The sequence below is a fragment of the Gorilla gorilla genome, chromosome 4 (genome assembly GCF_029281585.2).
Source record: "Gorilla gorilla gorilla isolate KB3781 chromosome 4, NHGRI_mGorGor1-v2.1_pri, whole genome shotgun sequence".
NCBI lineage: Eukaryota > Metazoa > Chordata > Mammalia > Primates > Hominidae > Gorilla > Gorilla gorilla.
The window spans coordinates 63823575-63839410 of NC_073228.2; the positions used below are offsets into that span (position 1 = coordinate 63823575).

General features: G+C 37.0%; 1 protein-coding gene across 1 annotated transcript in view; it reads left to right on the forward strand.

Moving 5' to 3' along the window:
- NUFIP2 (nuclear FMR1 interacting protein 2) overlaps positions 1-15144 on the forward strand; it is a 38352-nt gene extending 23208 nt beyond the window's left edge. The window contains exons 3-4 of the mRNA XM_004042034.5: positions 3796-3828; positions 6390-15144. Of these exons, the coding sequence (XP_004042082.1) occupies positions 3796-3828; positions 6390-6442 (86 nt within the window). The 3' untranslated portion in view covers positions 6443-15144. The remainder of the gene's footprint in view (positions 1-3795; positions 3829-6389) is intronic.
- The last annotated feature ends 692 nt before the right edge of the window (positions 15145-15836 follow it).

The following is a 15836-nucleotide window of genomic DNA, read 5'->3' on the forward strand; positions in this document are numbered from 1 at the left end:
CCTCAGCCTCCCAAAGTGCTGAGATTACAGATGTGAGCCCCTCCGCACCAGGAATATGCTGATTTATTTCTTTGCTAGAAGCTTGCTTCATAGCTAGTTTTATAGGTACATCATACATCCCTATTTCCCTCTCAGAAGTCATGATCAAACTCACTACTCTAGAGCTCACATTTAAGGGTAATAACATTTTATCATAAATCATTTTTAAATGTATAGTATTTGAGTAAAACCTTAAGCTGCAGTAAAGAAGTATCTTCAACTTGGGTGTTTGCAAATAGTTGTTTTGCCTTCTTTATTCTAAAATATGTATGTTTGCTTTGTTTTTAAAGCAGTGTTGTTACTGTGACTCTGAAGTGCATTCTCAAAAAAAGGGGAAAGTGCAGGGATAGGTTGAGTTTCCAGTGGGGAAGAAAAAAGGAAATGTTACTTATAGGTGGTTAACATGAAAAGTTGGATTAACTTTTTTTCTTTCTTTTTTCTTATTTATTTATTTTTTAATAATAGACACAGGGTCTCCCTATGTTTCCCAGGCTGGTCCCTCAAGTGATCCTCCTGCCTTGGCCTCCCAAAGTACTGGGATAACAGCCGTGAGCCACTACACCTGGCCAATTTTTTTTTTCAACGTATGACTAAATATAGATTTATCTTTGCAGTAGACAAAATGAATATCAAGTTATTACTATATACAGAATTCTTCAGGAATTTATTTGCTACAAAATATGAAATTTCTGTGCTTTAAAATAAAAAATATTGGTTGTATTGGATCAATTTTTTTTTTTGCTGTAGGTCAACCAAGAGAAGGCTTATATTTGGACTTTTTAAAATAGGCCATTCTGAAATCCAGAAATTTGTAAGATAATAAAGACCATTTAACTGTTCCTCATTGTTTGAAACTAATGGAATAAGAAATTATATTGGAGTGATAAGTGTGATTTCTGTGACTAGAATTTCCAATCGTCATCTTTTTTTTTTTTTCTCCAGGTTAGATTGATTATAGTTCTCCCCTTTTTAGACCTCTCAGGAGAAAGGGAATTTTCCTGCCTTTCTTTGGATAGGTGTCTGCACAGAGATTTGATGGACATACCATACAACTAAGCTTGGACAATTGGCACCTTTACTGCAAACTCCCAGATTTGGTTTAATCACTGTAATATCTTGAATGGGATTTTATCTGGATAATTATCTTATTCATCCTGAATTATTAATTGATCCCAGTATATGGATCTGACAGATTTTCAAAAAGCTGAGAGTACTGTAAAAATATTTTTTTAAAGTGTCAGGCTTGGCCAGGCGCGGTGGCTCACACCTGTAATCCCAGCACTTTGGGAGGCCGAGCCGGGTGGATCACAAGATCAGAAGTTCGAGACCACCCTGGCTAACACGGTGAAACCCCGTCTCTACTAAAAATACAAAAAATTAGCCAGGCGTGGTGGCAGGCACCTGTAGTCCCAGTTACTTGGGAAGCTGAGGCAAGAGAATGGCGTGAACCCGGGAGGTGGAGCTTGCAGTGAGCTGAGATCGCGCCACTGCACTCCAGCCTGGGCGACTCAAAAAAAAAAAGTGCCAGACTTGGTGGCTGAGGTGGAAGGATTGCTTGAGCCCAATAGACCAGCCTGAGCAGCATAGCAAGACCCCATCTCTACAAGTGGCATGTGTCTGTGGTCCCAGCTACCTGGGAGGCTGAGGCAGGATCGCTTGAACCCAGGAGATTGAGGCTGCAGTGAGCCATGATTATGCCACTGTACTCCAGCCTGTGCTATAGAGCAAGACCTTGTCCCCCTGTGCAAAAAAAAAAAAAAAATTGGTTTTTACAGTTTTAATTTTTGCTAGGGGAGTAGGGAGAGAGATAGGAATGTGATTCTACCATTCCCTGCCCCTATTTATACACATACAATCAGAAAATAATAATTTTAGATCTGTATCTTATTTTGTCCTATGGAGGGATTATGTTGTGCCTTAACTGTAACCCAAGTCTAGATGTATCCCATCTTAATGAGTTTCAGTTTTTCCTTTTCTTTAATAATTGATTGCTGTTAAATTGGAATGTAGTTACACATAATAGTTAAGCAGGGTTAAAATAATCTTTCTGTCCTTTCAAAATGATAGTTTTATTACCACAGAAGACTACTTATCCTTAATGTTTGTTATAGTTCATTTTTGTTACTAAGTCATTTGTGTTAATCTCCAGATAGAATATTTCTTTTCAAGGTCCAATTCTTTGGTTCTTGTGTAATAGTCAATTACTGTTGACTATATATAGCCCCCTGAAGCTTTCATGTATCACAGGTAGAGTTTTTAATTGCATTCTCTGTGTATGTCGCTATAATTTGTACATGTACATAATTTTCTTATTTTAAGATGCCAAACTAAGCACATTGTAGACATTTTGGATGAAATTAGAACAAATGATTGTGTGCCATTAATAATAGATGTGGACTGGCATTCTGACCTTAAAGGATAAAATAAGAGGTGTGGTTAGGGCTGGGCGTGGTGGCTCATGCTTGTAATCCCAGCACTTTGGGGGGCTGAGGTGGGCGGATCACTTGAGGTCAGGAGTTCAAGACCAGCCTCACAAACAAGGAGAAACCCCGTCTCTACTAAAAATATATATATATATATACAAAATTAACTGAGCATGGTGGCGCATGCCTGTAATCCCAGCTACTCAGGAGGCTGAGGCAGGAGAATCGCTTGAACCCGGGTGGGGCATGTTGCGGTGAGCCGAGATCGTGCCATTGCGCTCCAGCCTGGGCAACAAGAGTGAAACTCCGTGCCAGGGGTAAAAATAAATAAATAAATAAATAAAAATAAAAAAGAGGTGTGGTTTAGAGGTTAGAACTACTTGCCTGAATGGTTAAACTAATTAAACATCAATTTTAATTAGTCAAATTTGATGAATGCTTTGTTCAGAAAATTTGGGCACCTCATTGAGGAGTCAGTGGATTACCAAGAAATACTTGGTGTTTTTTAAATAATGATGAGCTGTTATGAGAAGTATTATTTTATCTGTAGCATGTGTCTTGCATATCCTTGCAATTTGTGAAGACAAAATTATTCTGGCAGCTTGATTTCAGATAATAATAATCTAATCTACATGACACTTAAGAATTATAAGAGCCAGCCGAGCTGGCACAGCGGCTCGCGCCTGTGATCCCAGCACTTTAGGAGGCCGAGGTGGGCGGATCACCTGAGGTCAGGAGTTCAAGACCATCCTGGCCAACATGGTGAAACCCCATCTCTACTAGAAATACAAAAATTAGCTGGGCGTGGTGGCGGGCACCTGTAATCCCAGCTACTCGGGAGGTTGAGACAGGAGAATCGCTGGAACCCGAGAGGCGGAGGTTGCAGTGAGCCGAGATCGGGCCACTGCACTGCAGCCTGGGTAACAAAGAGCGAAACTCAGTCTCAAAAAAAAAAAAAAAGAATTACAGGATCCAGGCTCACGCCTGAGGCAGGAGGACCAGCCTGGGCAACAGACTCCATCTCTACCAAAGAAAAAAAGAAAAATTAGCTGGGTGTGATGGCATGCGGCTATAGTTGAGAGGCTGAGGTGCGAGGATAACTTGAGCCTGGGAGTTTGAGGCTGCAGTAACAGAGCAAGACCTGTTTCTTAAAAAAAAGAAAATTATAGGAAAATATGAATTCTTTATCTGAACTTCATAGAATTTTGCCATTTTCAACCCTACCTCCAGTCTGGCAGTAATCAGTCTAGGATTTTTAGATTTAAAATGAAAAGCATCGCTTCAGACTTTGCTCACCAAAACTTAGTATGTAATTCTCTTTTTTTCTTTGCAGAAATGGAATCTATTTGGAATTTGCAGAAGCAAGGTAAGAATGATTAGATTACTTAAAATGTCACTAATAAGTAACCACTGGACATTATTTTTGGGTGGGATTAACAGATGGGTGGTAATTTACCAAATAGACTTTGTATTTTGAGTTATTTAATAACTGCAATCAAAAGGCACTAGCAGCTGGGCAGGGTGGCTCATGCCTGTAATCCCAACACTTTGGGAGGCCAAGGCGGGAGGATTGCTGAAGTCCAGGAGTTCAAGACCAGCCTGGGCAGCATAGCCAGACCCCGTCTCTATTTTTTAAATTAAAAAAAAAAAAATGTAGGGCCGGGCGCGGTGGCTCACGCCTGTAATCCTAGCACTTTGGGAGGCTGAGGCGGGTGGATCACCCGAGGTCAGGAGTTCAAGACCAGCCTGGCCAACATGGCGAGACCCTGTCTCTACTAAAAATACAAAAATTAGCTGGGCGTGGTGGCAGGCACCTGTAATTCCAGCTACTTGGGAGGCTGAGGCAAGAGAATAGCTTGAACCCGGGAGGCAGAGGTTACGGTGAGCCGAGATTGTGCCATTGCACTCCAGCCTGGGCAACAAGAGCGAAACGCCATCTCCAAAAAAAAAACAAAGATAGTATTAAGAGTGAATATGAAAAAAGAAAACAGCAACAAAAAGACACTACCATACCAGGACTGGCGAGGATGGGGCAATGCTGTAAGTGAAAAAAACAGATGAAAGTATTATTTACCTACTAGATGAAGATATGAATGATTTTTTTCCCCTCCTGGTTATGAAAGTAAGACAAGCCATAAATGTTATTAATGTAGGAAACCAACAAGAATAAGTATTTCCACTTTTGGCTGGTCTTTCTCTGTATTTGTGTGGTAGACAACAAACAGCCTAAGAATTGAAATTCATAGTTCAGAAAAATATTAGCTGTTATAGGAGCCTGAATTGTATCCTATTCATTTTGAATTGAATAGTATACAATTCCTGAATTGTATCCTATTCCTCATTTACTTTGCTAATTAATATAAGTGAATTTCAGATGGATGTGAAATTCCTAGAATTTCAGGACTTGAAATGTGTAGAAATTTCTCTTATTTTACATATTAGGAAAGTGAGGCCCAGTGAGGTTCCTGTAAACTAGAAAGTGGCAGGACTAGAATGTAGGTTCCCCTGATTTCCCAACATTGCTCTTCTGGAGTTACTTTCTGTGTATCTTACCAAACAAATGAAAAAAACAGACTAGAAAATACACCCTGCAGGCTGGGCACGGTGGCTCACGCCTGGAATCCCAGCACTTTGGGAGGCGGAGGCAGGTGGATCACCTGAGGTTCAGGAGTTCAAGACCAGCCTGGCCAACATGGTGAAACCCCATTTCTATTAAAACAGTTAACCAGGCGTGGTGGCACATGCCTGTAAATCCCAGCTACTAGGGAGGCTGAGCCAGGAGAATCGCTTGAACACGAGAGATGGAGGTTGCAGTGAGCTGAGATCACGCCATTGCTCTCCAGCCTGGGCAACAAGAACGAAACTTCGTCTGAAAAAAAGGAAAAGAAAATATACCCTGCAAAGTAGACCTACCTGTTTTTACTGTAAAATGGCCGTTAACTCTTAGGAATGAGCATGTTCTTCATGGCAGATTTCCAATGGGTGGCCCTAGGAGTCCCAGAAAGGATATTATTATATTATCTCTGGACTAAATCAGATTGATTCTTAGCTGAAGTGGACTTGAGTTTTTCTGATACTATTTTCAGGCCTTTAAAATTTTCCATTGGGTGACCAGTTGTATTGACTTGCCTTTTTTTTTTTTTTTAAAGCATGTATGCTTGAAAAAGTTCTTAGGGTAGGTAGAAATTATATATGCGTGTGTATATATATAATATATATAACGAAATAATATATAATAAAAACAGTGCCCCTCCAGAAGAGGGGAGCACGCAGCTAAATAGTAAGAATTTAGAATAACCCTGGAGTCTTTTTCCAGACACATTCTAACAGTTTTATGTTTTGAATCTGAAAGATCCATAGTCTTTTGTTAGTGCTGAGAATAAAGGCTGGTGTTACTGTGGGAAATTGAGTCAGTCTTGATTAGGACTGAATTGGTAGTTTTGCTAATTAATTTAACATCAAGTTTTTGGTGGCAGGTTTTACTTAGATAGTTCCCACACTGGTTAAAATAAATTTTGACTTCATTTGCTGAGAACAGCAAAAGAAAAATCCAAGTGTTTCTTTTAATATTGGATTATTGGTGACAAGCTTTTTTCTTTGGCTGCTGTATTCAAATACACTGCTTTTGTAATCAGTAGAAGTACATAAAACCCTTAAGTGAACTCAGCCATCTCTGATCTGCAGGAGTTGAGGCCCTCACTGGCTAGAGAGGACCCTGTACTTGGAATTCATTGGAATTCCAAATAGCTACTTCCAGGTTGAGAAACTGGATCATACATGTGTTAGTATAAGGAGGAAATGGGCTTGAAGTTTTGTTTTCATAAAAAAATTGGTCAGTTTAAATGATGGTTATTTGGGATTGTTATTGGAATATGGGCATTTTGAGATTCTAGACCTTATTTTTATTTATTTTTTTAACCTTTCTAGATCCCAAAAGGATAATCACTTACAATGAAGCCATGGATAGTCCAGATCAATGAAGGACCAGACTGCCTATTCGTAACCTTTCTGCAGCATTAGAGCCATCGTTCATGGGGGACACAAGGCTTTTATGCTCCTAGATCTTCAACGCAGCAGAGGAACCATAAGTAGAATCACAGGATAATATATACAAATATATATATATACATATATATATATATAGTTATTTAAAAAAGGCAACTGAAAGTAATTAGACTTCTTAAGGAATCAAATTTATTTCAAGAGACTACACATGGTTATTTAATCTCCGGTACTGAATAGGTTTTTTTTCTTCTTTTAGTTTTTGTTTTTAAGTGTGAATGCAAGTGATTAATGAATACAGACTTAACAAGTGTGGTTCTAAAGTTCCTGCTGTCATCAACTTGGGCAACAAATGACCCACTGGAAAGGCAAATCCACTTAAAAGATCTCTGTATCTTGTTCTGTGACTGAAGTGATACACTAATCACGGGGAACCCAGAATGATTCAACATTTTCCCCCCACTCCTCCCTTGATCTTTTTGGTTTTACTTTAATTAAGCCCTGCGAGAATGCTGGATAAATGCCTTGAAGTTAGCAGGGTGTATTTTTTTAGCGAATATGATTTGCATGTCTTGCCAGGAGTTAAGCGGCCTCTGTGGGGTGTTGGGGAAATACTTTATTTCTTTCCATTTATTTTTTGTGGGGCGGGGATAGGGGAGGGCATTGAAGTTCTACAATTCTGGAATAGTTAGTTGATGGTACATAGTTAACCTGGCTTCGGTTACATATTGGACTTTAACAACTGAAGAATCTATACGTGTCATTTAAAGAAAAGTTGCAGAACAAGCAATTGGCTTAGATATACAATCTGGAAAAATATTCCTGTGCCCATATTTTAATGTAATTGTATAACTGGGAGCAAAAATATATTCTGCTTTTCAACTGTAGGTGCTCCAGACTTGCTCTCCGTCACTAACACTAAATGTGCTGTTTTCCTTGTTTTTCATCAAACATTTAAGACAAACTTAGACCTTTCTGTAAATTATCTTTTAATTTCTCAGCAAAATCTAAAAGGGGAAGAAAAAAGTCCATGAAAACTAAAACTTTTCATGTTTTTAGCCAGTGAGAAGATAATAAACCCTGACTGTAGAAGGTGTGTTTTCATGCAAACTATACTTCTGAGCTTGTTAGCTTCTAATTATATCTTAATAAATATATTTTATTACTAGAGCAAGGTGGGTTTTTAAGGAAAATAATGTGAAATTCTGGAAATTTTCTTTGGGGCAGAGAAGAGCATTAGCCCTGTCTTATCATTACATTGCCATCCTGTTGCACTGCAGCTTGTGTATAGCATGCTAAAATAAATTTTTGTGTGTGTGTGCAGAAATTAAGGGTCCAATTGAGATTGGGTGATGTTAGTAACATAATAACAAGTTGTCTGGCCTGACACAGCATCACATCACACACACAGAAATTAGTATATCCATGTATGTCAAATACAGGTTAAAATATCAGGGCATTTATATAAAGAGTTGTAGTCTTCTGATAAAAGTAGACTGGATCCCCTGGGGTATTTGGGGAGAAAGTAACTACTTTTGCTCTACCCCTAGAAATGTCCAGTTTTGAGTGACTGTAGTATGGATGGGTTTTCTTGTTTTGTTGATCATTTGAGGCTTTTAAAACAAGTAGTTCATGAAAGAAGCTGTTGGACTCAACATAGAGTAGAGTAACTATGTTTTTAGTCTGGATTTCTGCCCTGCTTAGATTTTAAAAGTATAAGCATGGATTGCCAATTCCACTTGATGTAAACAAAACTTTTTTTTATACATAATATATATATATATATAAAATAACTTATTGTATCAGTCCAGGTTCAGAAACTTGTGGTAGGCCAGTTCCAGATAGTTTCATTTCACCTGTAAACTGTATCACTTTGACTGATATTGTAATTTTCAAATGTATAATATGTTTACAGATGTGCCCTGCATTTAGTCTGCCTTGTTCCTATTTTGATTTTTGTTGAGTCTCCTGCCTGCTTGCCAAAAGCTAGGATGCTTCAGGCCCATGTACAATTGAAAGCAGAGGCATCCTTGAGCTTTAAAGCATTGAACAAACTGGAAAATGCAACATACCACATAACTGAAGTGAAAAAAGTCTGTGTTTTTGTGTTTTTTTAAATAAAAATTTTCAAAAAGTTAAAAAAAAAAAGACATATAAGGTTGATTAAAGGGAAAAAAGGCTCCAGTTTGTTTTACAGGTTTTAAAGTTCTGCTGTGTGTTCAATTGCCTTGTGTAACCACTTGTCGCCTTAGGGCCAGATTCCCCTCTCTAGTCCCCTTTTTGAAATGTCCGTTTTGCTTGCCTGGAATTTTAAAGTTCTTCTGTCTCACAACTCACAAGAAACTTTCTGGGTTTGTGACATACAGAGGTTGAATGAGTATATATTTGAAAAGGAAAAAACAAAAAACAAACCCAGACCCCACCTGAATTGGGCTTTTTAACTTAGAAGCAACACTTGATTAAACATCTTTAGAAAACTATTGCTTTTCTAATTTCCTTCCATATCCCTCAGGCCTCAGTGTTCAGAGAAGCCAAAAAGAATGTATCACTTCTCTGTCTGTCCAAAGGTTTTTGAGAGTCTCACTTCTAAATGAAACAATGCAACATTTCACTTTGATTTCTCCACTGAAATTTCCTTGATTATATGGTTAGAGGTATGTAGTTAGGAATGTCTGTTAACTTTCTGAGAACCCTAGTGCCCCATCATATTAACTGTCAGTATTTTGGGGGCATTAGGTTAATAGACTTAATTGCCTAGGTACAAGCAGGACTTTGGGACAAATCTCTTTGTGCTGTTTGGTAACACTTAACTCTATTTGTTGCAATCTTTCTCCTTAGGTCCTCACACAATTCCTTACAGAGCACTTATTAAAAAAAATCTTAAGAGTTGATCTGTTTTCTGATTATTTTGTGTAAGCTTCTAAACAAACTTCAGCTGTGATTAATTTAGCACATTTAAATAACGTGTTATTGTTTGGTATAAAGAATTTTCCTTCAACTCAGAGTATTAGTACTGTAGCATAAACCAAATACAGTCTAGAGGGGATTTTTAACATCCCTCCATTATAAAGACTGAAAAAGGGGTGTGTGTGTGTGTGTGTGTGTGTGTGTGTGTGTGTATGTGTGTGTAGAGTGTGTGTGAGGAAAAGATGGAGATATTAAAAATTAGTAAATGAATGTGTATAAGACATTAGTATTCAGAAAATGAACTTGTATTTATTTTGTGCCATTTGTTTTCATTACACAGAAAAAAGTCAGGTGGTTTAAATCCTTAAAAGGGTAGTATTGAAAAATGGCACTAAGAATGAAATTATGACCTATTTTTTTAATAGCTATGAAGATACTAATTATGGGTGGAGATTTCTTTTTAAATCTGTTTTGATTATTGTAGGCTTCTGTGTCACATACCACTCTTGTAGGTGTCCTCAATAATCCCCTTTTCCCACAAAATACACAGGGTGTATTATCTTTCTCTTTATTCACCCCCACTTTGCTGAACTGAAGTTAATTACATAGCCTTTCTTCTAACCTCCTTAGTAATGAACCTTCACATAAAGTGTATTTACAGCGTCTGTAGTAGCCAGCCCTTCCTCCTCTACTTTCTAGGAGGGGATAGCCAATAACTAGGAATTTAATGACAGATTTTTTTTTCTTTGAAATAAATGGCCAGAGAGTTTCTCCATTTTAGAATTTTGTTGTCCTCCTTAATCATCTGCTTACCTAGTCATTACTCAATCTGCAGAAACTTCATAAAGGAAAAGTGCTGCATTGTTTTTACAAATAACAGTTTGTAGGGAAAATATGAAAAACTTCAACTATGGGAGTTGTCCACAATACAAAATTTTGAAAAAACGTTACATAGTGATAATATCATACTTGGTTGTTAGGCTTGTTGCTTCCCCACATCAGAGGCATCTAATGATTTATCTTTTGTAATTGCTGTAAACTTTTTTAAATAAGCCATTTAGTGTGAAATTGTCATGTATCAAATGGCTATTGGAAATGGACTTTACTCAATTTTAATTCCACTGTAAATAAGGAGGGAGTCATTCCTACAAGGCTCTCTTCAGAGAAATAGGTTAAAAGTCCAATTTCCAGGTATTACTAGTATAGTTATGCCGCTGGGCCACATCCTCAACAACAGCTGATCCCTCTTGTATAAATATGTTAACTGTGCAGAACAGTTATGTTATGGGACAAATATAATGGTCATTATGGTCAGATTGGTTGATGCCACACCAGTCAAGGTAGAGTCTGATAGGGCAGTCTCTTAATAACCCTACCCATGACTTAACTGTTGGATTTGAAAGGAAAACGTAGGATTTGTTCTTGTCCCCTTACCCGCCACAAAATTTTGATAATTTGTTTAAAAGGGAGAGGCAGAGGAAAAGACTAGAAGCATAAATAGCTGCTCTAAGTTTGCCAGAGGCACATAGCTTAACGTTAGTTCTTAATATCGATGTTATTTTTACTAATGTAATTAGTCAACAGAGCACCAAGATTCTTTCATGGTGAAAAGGGTGGGCTTCTGTTTTGGTACCTTAAAATGTTTCTTTTAAAATATACATCACCTGTGTGAGAACCAGGACCACCTGGGAGAGTGATGAATCATTGGCTCCACTCAAAAGCATTGCTTTACTGAGTTTTAAATTTCACACTGTTTCGCTGCTCAAGAAAGGTCTTAAAGTAGTTAAAGGATGCCAGCAATAGTGCGAATAGAATTTTCGGTTGTCTGCATAATAAAAACACCCATTGCAGCATGATTGGTATGTTGCTCTTGCATTATTGGGAATGGTAAATCAGTTATGGGCTAGAAACTATGGAATGGCCATCCTCATGTGATGGGATTGCTGATTCAGACTTCCCTATTTTCCATACAATTTTGTTATGTCCAGAGTTCTAAAGCCATCTTATAATACTGCAGTATCCCCCCCTCCTTTTTTTTTTTTTTGAGACGGACTGTCTGTTGCCCAGGCTGGAGTACAGTGGCGCAATCTTGGCTCACTGCAACCTCCACCTCCCTGGTTCAAGCAATTCCCCTGCCTCAGCCTCCCGTGTAGCTGGGATTATGGGCGCACACCACCATACCTGGCTAATTTGTATTCTTAGTAGAGACGGGGTTTCACCATGTTGACCAGACTGGTCTCGAACTCCTGACCTCAGGCAATCTGCCCGCCTCAGCCTCCCAAAGTGCTGGGATTACAGGTGTGAGCCACCGTGCCCGGCCAAGTATCTCTTTTCTACAGCCTTATTAAACTAACTACAAACATTTATTTTCCAATTTAGTTTTACTTTCAGTGCATATCAAAGTTGTACTCTTCAGACCAACAAATTAACTTGAGGGCAAATTACATAGCTTTCCATGTACCCTTTTTTCCTCAGGTGCTAATCAAAGGCTCTGAAAATGGATACTGCTTTAGTGATGTCTGCTTTATTCTTAAAATGCTTATTTCTTTTGCTAGATGTAAAGATTTGGTGTTAACAAAAGTGGTTTTAATATGTAAATATGAATGAATGCCTTTAGTTTACCCTGTTTGTCTATTATTATTAATCTGTTTTCATTTATCCTTAGAGGAGGATCCTTTCATGATCTTGAATACATTTCATTAGATATTGTTGCATTTTAAGAATGAAAATACAACTGTTTTCTGTCTTAGATTAATCCTGCTGCTATGAGAAACTGAAAATCAAGAATGTGATGCACTTTTTACATTACTATATACCATACATATACCATAGGTTGCTTTGATACCTTTCCTGTAGCACAGCCACTAACAAGAGTGAGTGAATTATAAAATTCTTTTTGGGAGGGAATCAATACAAGTAACTAATTCTTAGCTGATATTGTCCTATGAAGGACAATAACTTAGGAATATAAGAATTCTGTTAATAGTACACTTTTTGGCCTTAAATGTCTTCTACTACTGAAAATAGTTTAAATCTTAGCTTTGTTTCTATTACTCCCTCTCTCTGCCTCAGAAAGAGGAATTGGGAAGAATGGCTTAAAGGACGTGGTGTCATTGATTTGTTGCTGATCTTTTAGAAAACATTTGTCTATGTAAGCTGGGGGCTTATTTTTTGTTTGTATGTAGAGGGGAAATAATGCTGCCCTGAACCAATCAGATTTAGTTTAAATCAAATCAATCAAAACTCCAGCTGTTTCTCTTGTCTTTTTACTTAGCAAAGGAAAACTTTAGTGAATGCTACTTGACAAGAAGAAAAGTCATTTCTCAAGCACATACCCAAACTTGAAGGTGATTGAACCCAAAATAATGGGTGGGAAACACCAAATGAGGTGGAGGAATGAGAAAGATGTGTGGGCCAAAGCTATCTGGTTATATTTTGATGTTGCCAATATCGCAAAGCCAAAATTTTAATTTGCTTATTTAATATATTTGTTGGCCAGAGATCTATTTTTATATCAATGTGCCTTGCATGTATATTAAAAAAAAAAATTGGAAACGCCATGTAGTAATGCCTGAGATAGTTGATGGTTCTTACCACCTCACTAATTTTTATGCAGTATGAAATGCTCATTCTATTGCCCAACTGGTGCTCTCTGTTTAAAGTTACAGATCTTGCGAAACTGGAACTATTTTATAAGCTGGGGAAGTGATTTACTTTTTTTGTTGTATCTTTTTTGTTCTTAGTCTGTTAGTGGCTGTCCTGTAGTGGGAAATAGTAAAAGGATTCTTCACTCCCTTCTCCCCTCAGCACCTTCTTCAAGTAAACATTTCTTGTGTGCTTTGAAAAAAGTTTCAGCTTGCTGTCTCTTTTAGTGTTTTAAAGAAGTGTTATACAAAGCATTGTTTGCAAAATATAGGGAGATAATGGAATCCACTTTAATTTGGAATTCTGTGTGAGCTATGATCCAAGTTATCAGCTCTTTCCAACTTTAAAAATTTTGTTAAAAGCACCTTGCTTAGAAAATTTTAAATATTTATGTCTGCAACAATTGTCTCAAAATAATAAACTGTGCAATTCTTGTCATTAAAAAAAAAAAAGATCTGAATTTTCCCTAATGTGACTTGTTAGTTTCTCTCTGTATTTCCTGCCAGTGTAAATGTGAAAGCTTTGCTTGCATTACGTTTTAGAAATGCATTTTGCACACTCGAATTTTGCCGAAGCTCCGTGAAAAGGTTAGATCTAAGTAGATGAATAAAGCTATGCACATGTTTTGAAAGTTTAATTTGTGTGTCATTACCAAAAGTGACCGATTTGTCCTTACTACTTTGCTGTTGTTAGCTTTACCATCTTTGGAAACTTGGCTCAAAGTTACATAGTTCTGGGCTAGCTCATCAGTGGGACTAGGAGAGAGGAAAACTGGCACCTATTTTAATAAAGTTCAATTTAAACGAGAGCTTGACTTGTATCTGTTAAAGGGCTTTTCTTGAAACAGGGCAGTTTTATCAGCTTTACAAATCATTGGATGCTCTTCCTTAGTAATATTTTGGTTTATTTGATCAAATAGAAATGGAAAGTAATTCAAACTGAAAGACCCTTTTTTGTCATATGGAACTTGGTGACGATTTTATGTCTTAAAGCTGGTTTAAAGGTAGGATAGCCTTTTACCTTTATTGCTTTAGCATAAATTTGGTTTACTGAATTGACTGGCTTGAGATTAGAATTATTCAGTTGTTTGTAAGATCAAAGCACTGGTTGTTTTAAAGATAACGTGTATCTTTTAAAAAATTGCCCAAGCTGATTAGAACAAGTTTAGAAGTTGGGTACATTTGGTTCAAGTGCTGCAATCTGCATGTACTAAATAGCTTTACTTTGTGTATGTGTACTTATAATGTGTAGATGTACTACCCAGGTTTTGTCAAATAATCTTTTTTAAAGTTTTTTTTTTTTTAATTGGTTCAGGACCTTTGTAGGAGAGGCTAATATGTTTAAGTAGAAGATATTACTGATAGCATTTTCCCCATGCTCCTACATAAAAAATAAATATTTCCATTTTATAGCTTTTTCAATATACAGAAGAGGGTTACTTCTTCATCAAGTATATTGTTGCCTTTGAGGACACAGCAAAACCCTTCTATATGTATCTTCATTGATAGTGGCAGTTAAAAACTAAGTTATCCAGTTAAGACTTAAAAGGTGACCCATATTAATTGCATGGCCTTAAAAGGCAGAAATGCAGGAGTGTAGCAAGCATCATTTTAGATGGCTATGGTTCCTCTTCTGCATCTGTCAGTAGTTCACTTATGTTCAGTCTTAGAACCTACTGGAAGAGTGAAGTAATTTCTCTGTCTTGTGCAGAGGCACTTAGGAGCTGAGTTACCTCTTAATCTGGGGGAATGGATAATAAGTGGAGTGCAGTTATGTTAAAGGATGTTCCCCCCCTCAAAAAAAAGTTTCAATGTTTGTTTTGCCCAGTCAAAAATATAGGTCTTTTCTACATATAAGAACAGTCACCAGAAATTTTCCCTTTTGCTAAATGCTTAGGTATTTGCTATAGCTGTTTCTGATGTCATGGATTCTGAGGAAGTGTCATTTATGTGATGATCTTCCTTTACTGATGTCTTCATCATGTTCAGTGTTTTAAAAATATAAATTACAAACACTCTACAACCATACCCAGATTTACTTATTTTATCAGAAAAAAAACTTGAGAAATTTGTAGATCAAATTGAGAGACAATAAGTGTACATTGTTGAATAAAAAATTTTAAAGTTTCTGAGGTGTTTGTTATCTTTTGTGTGCTTTAATTTTTTAAAAAGTCTTTACTGACTAATCTTAAATTCAGCTGATAAAAAGTAAAAAGAAAAACAAAAAACTGAAAACTAAGTTTGTGACATTGATAATGATTTTTTTCCAAAGGGTCAAATATGTGAAGAATTTAAGTCTTCAGTATACTATGGTCCTATGATCTTTAAAAATTTTTTTAATCATACAGGTTTTTACAGTGCTTAGAATTAGCTTGCTTATTGAAAAATCCAGAGCTATCCTGCCTTTTTGCAGGACATTAAGCCTTATGCTCTTCCAATTGAAATAAATCAAAATTGAGCTAAGCAGTTGAGCAACTAGAATGTTAAGCTGCCAAGATTCTGGATTTATTCATAACTTTATGTTGAAATATGTGGCAGTACACACTGGAGAAACTTCCTGTTTCTTTAGTACTGATTTGTCACAAGGTGAAAGGAAAATCAATGCCAACTTCAGCATTATTAGAAAGAGCAGGAGACGGGAGGAAAGGACATAAAAACATTTACCAAAAGTGTCAGTCGCTATAGAGATTGATAACATTTAGGTCATATGCTTTATTGTTCTTTGAGATAAGGAATAATTGTCCTTGGCCTAGTGAGTGACTTGCAAGGACACAAAAGAGAATGTGGAGTTTTATGGAATCTTGACTTAAAAAATTCTCAT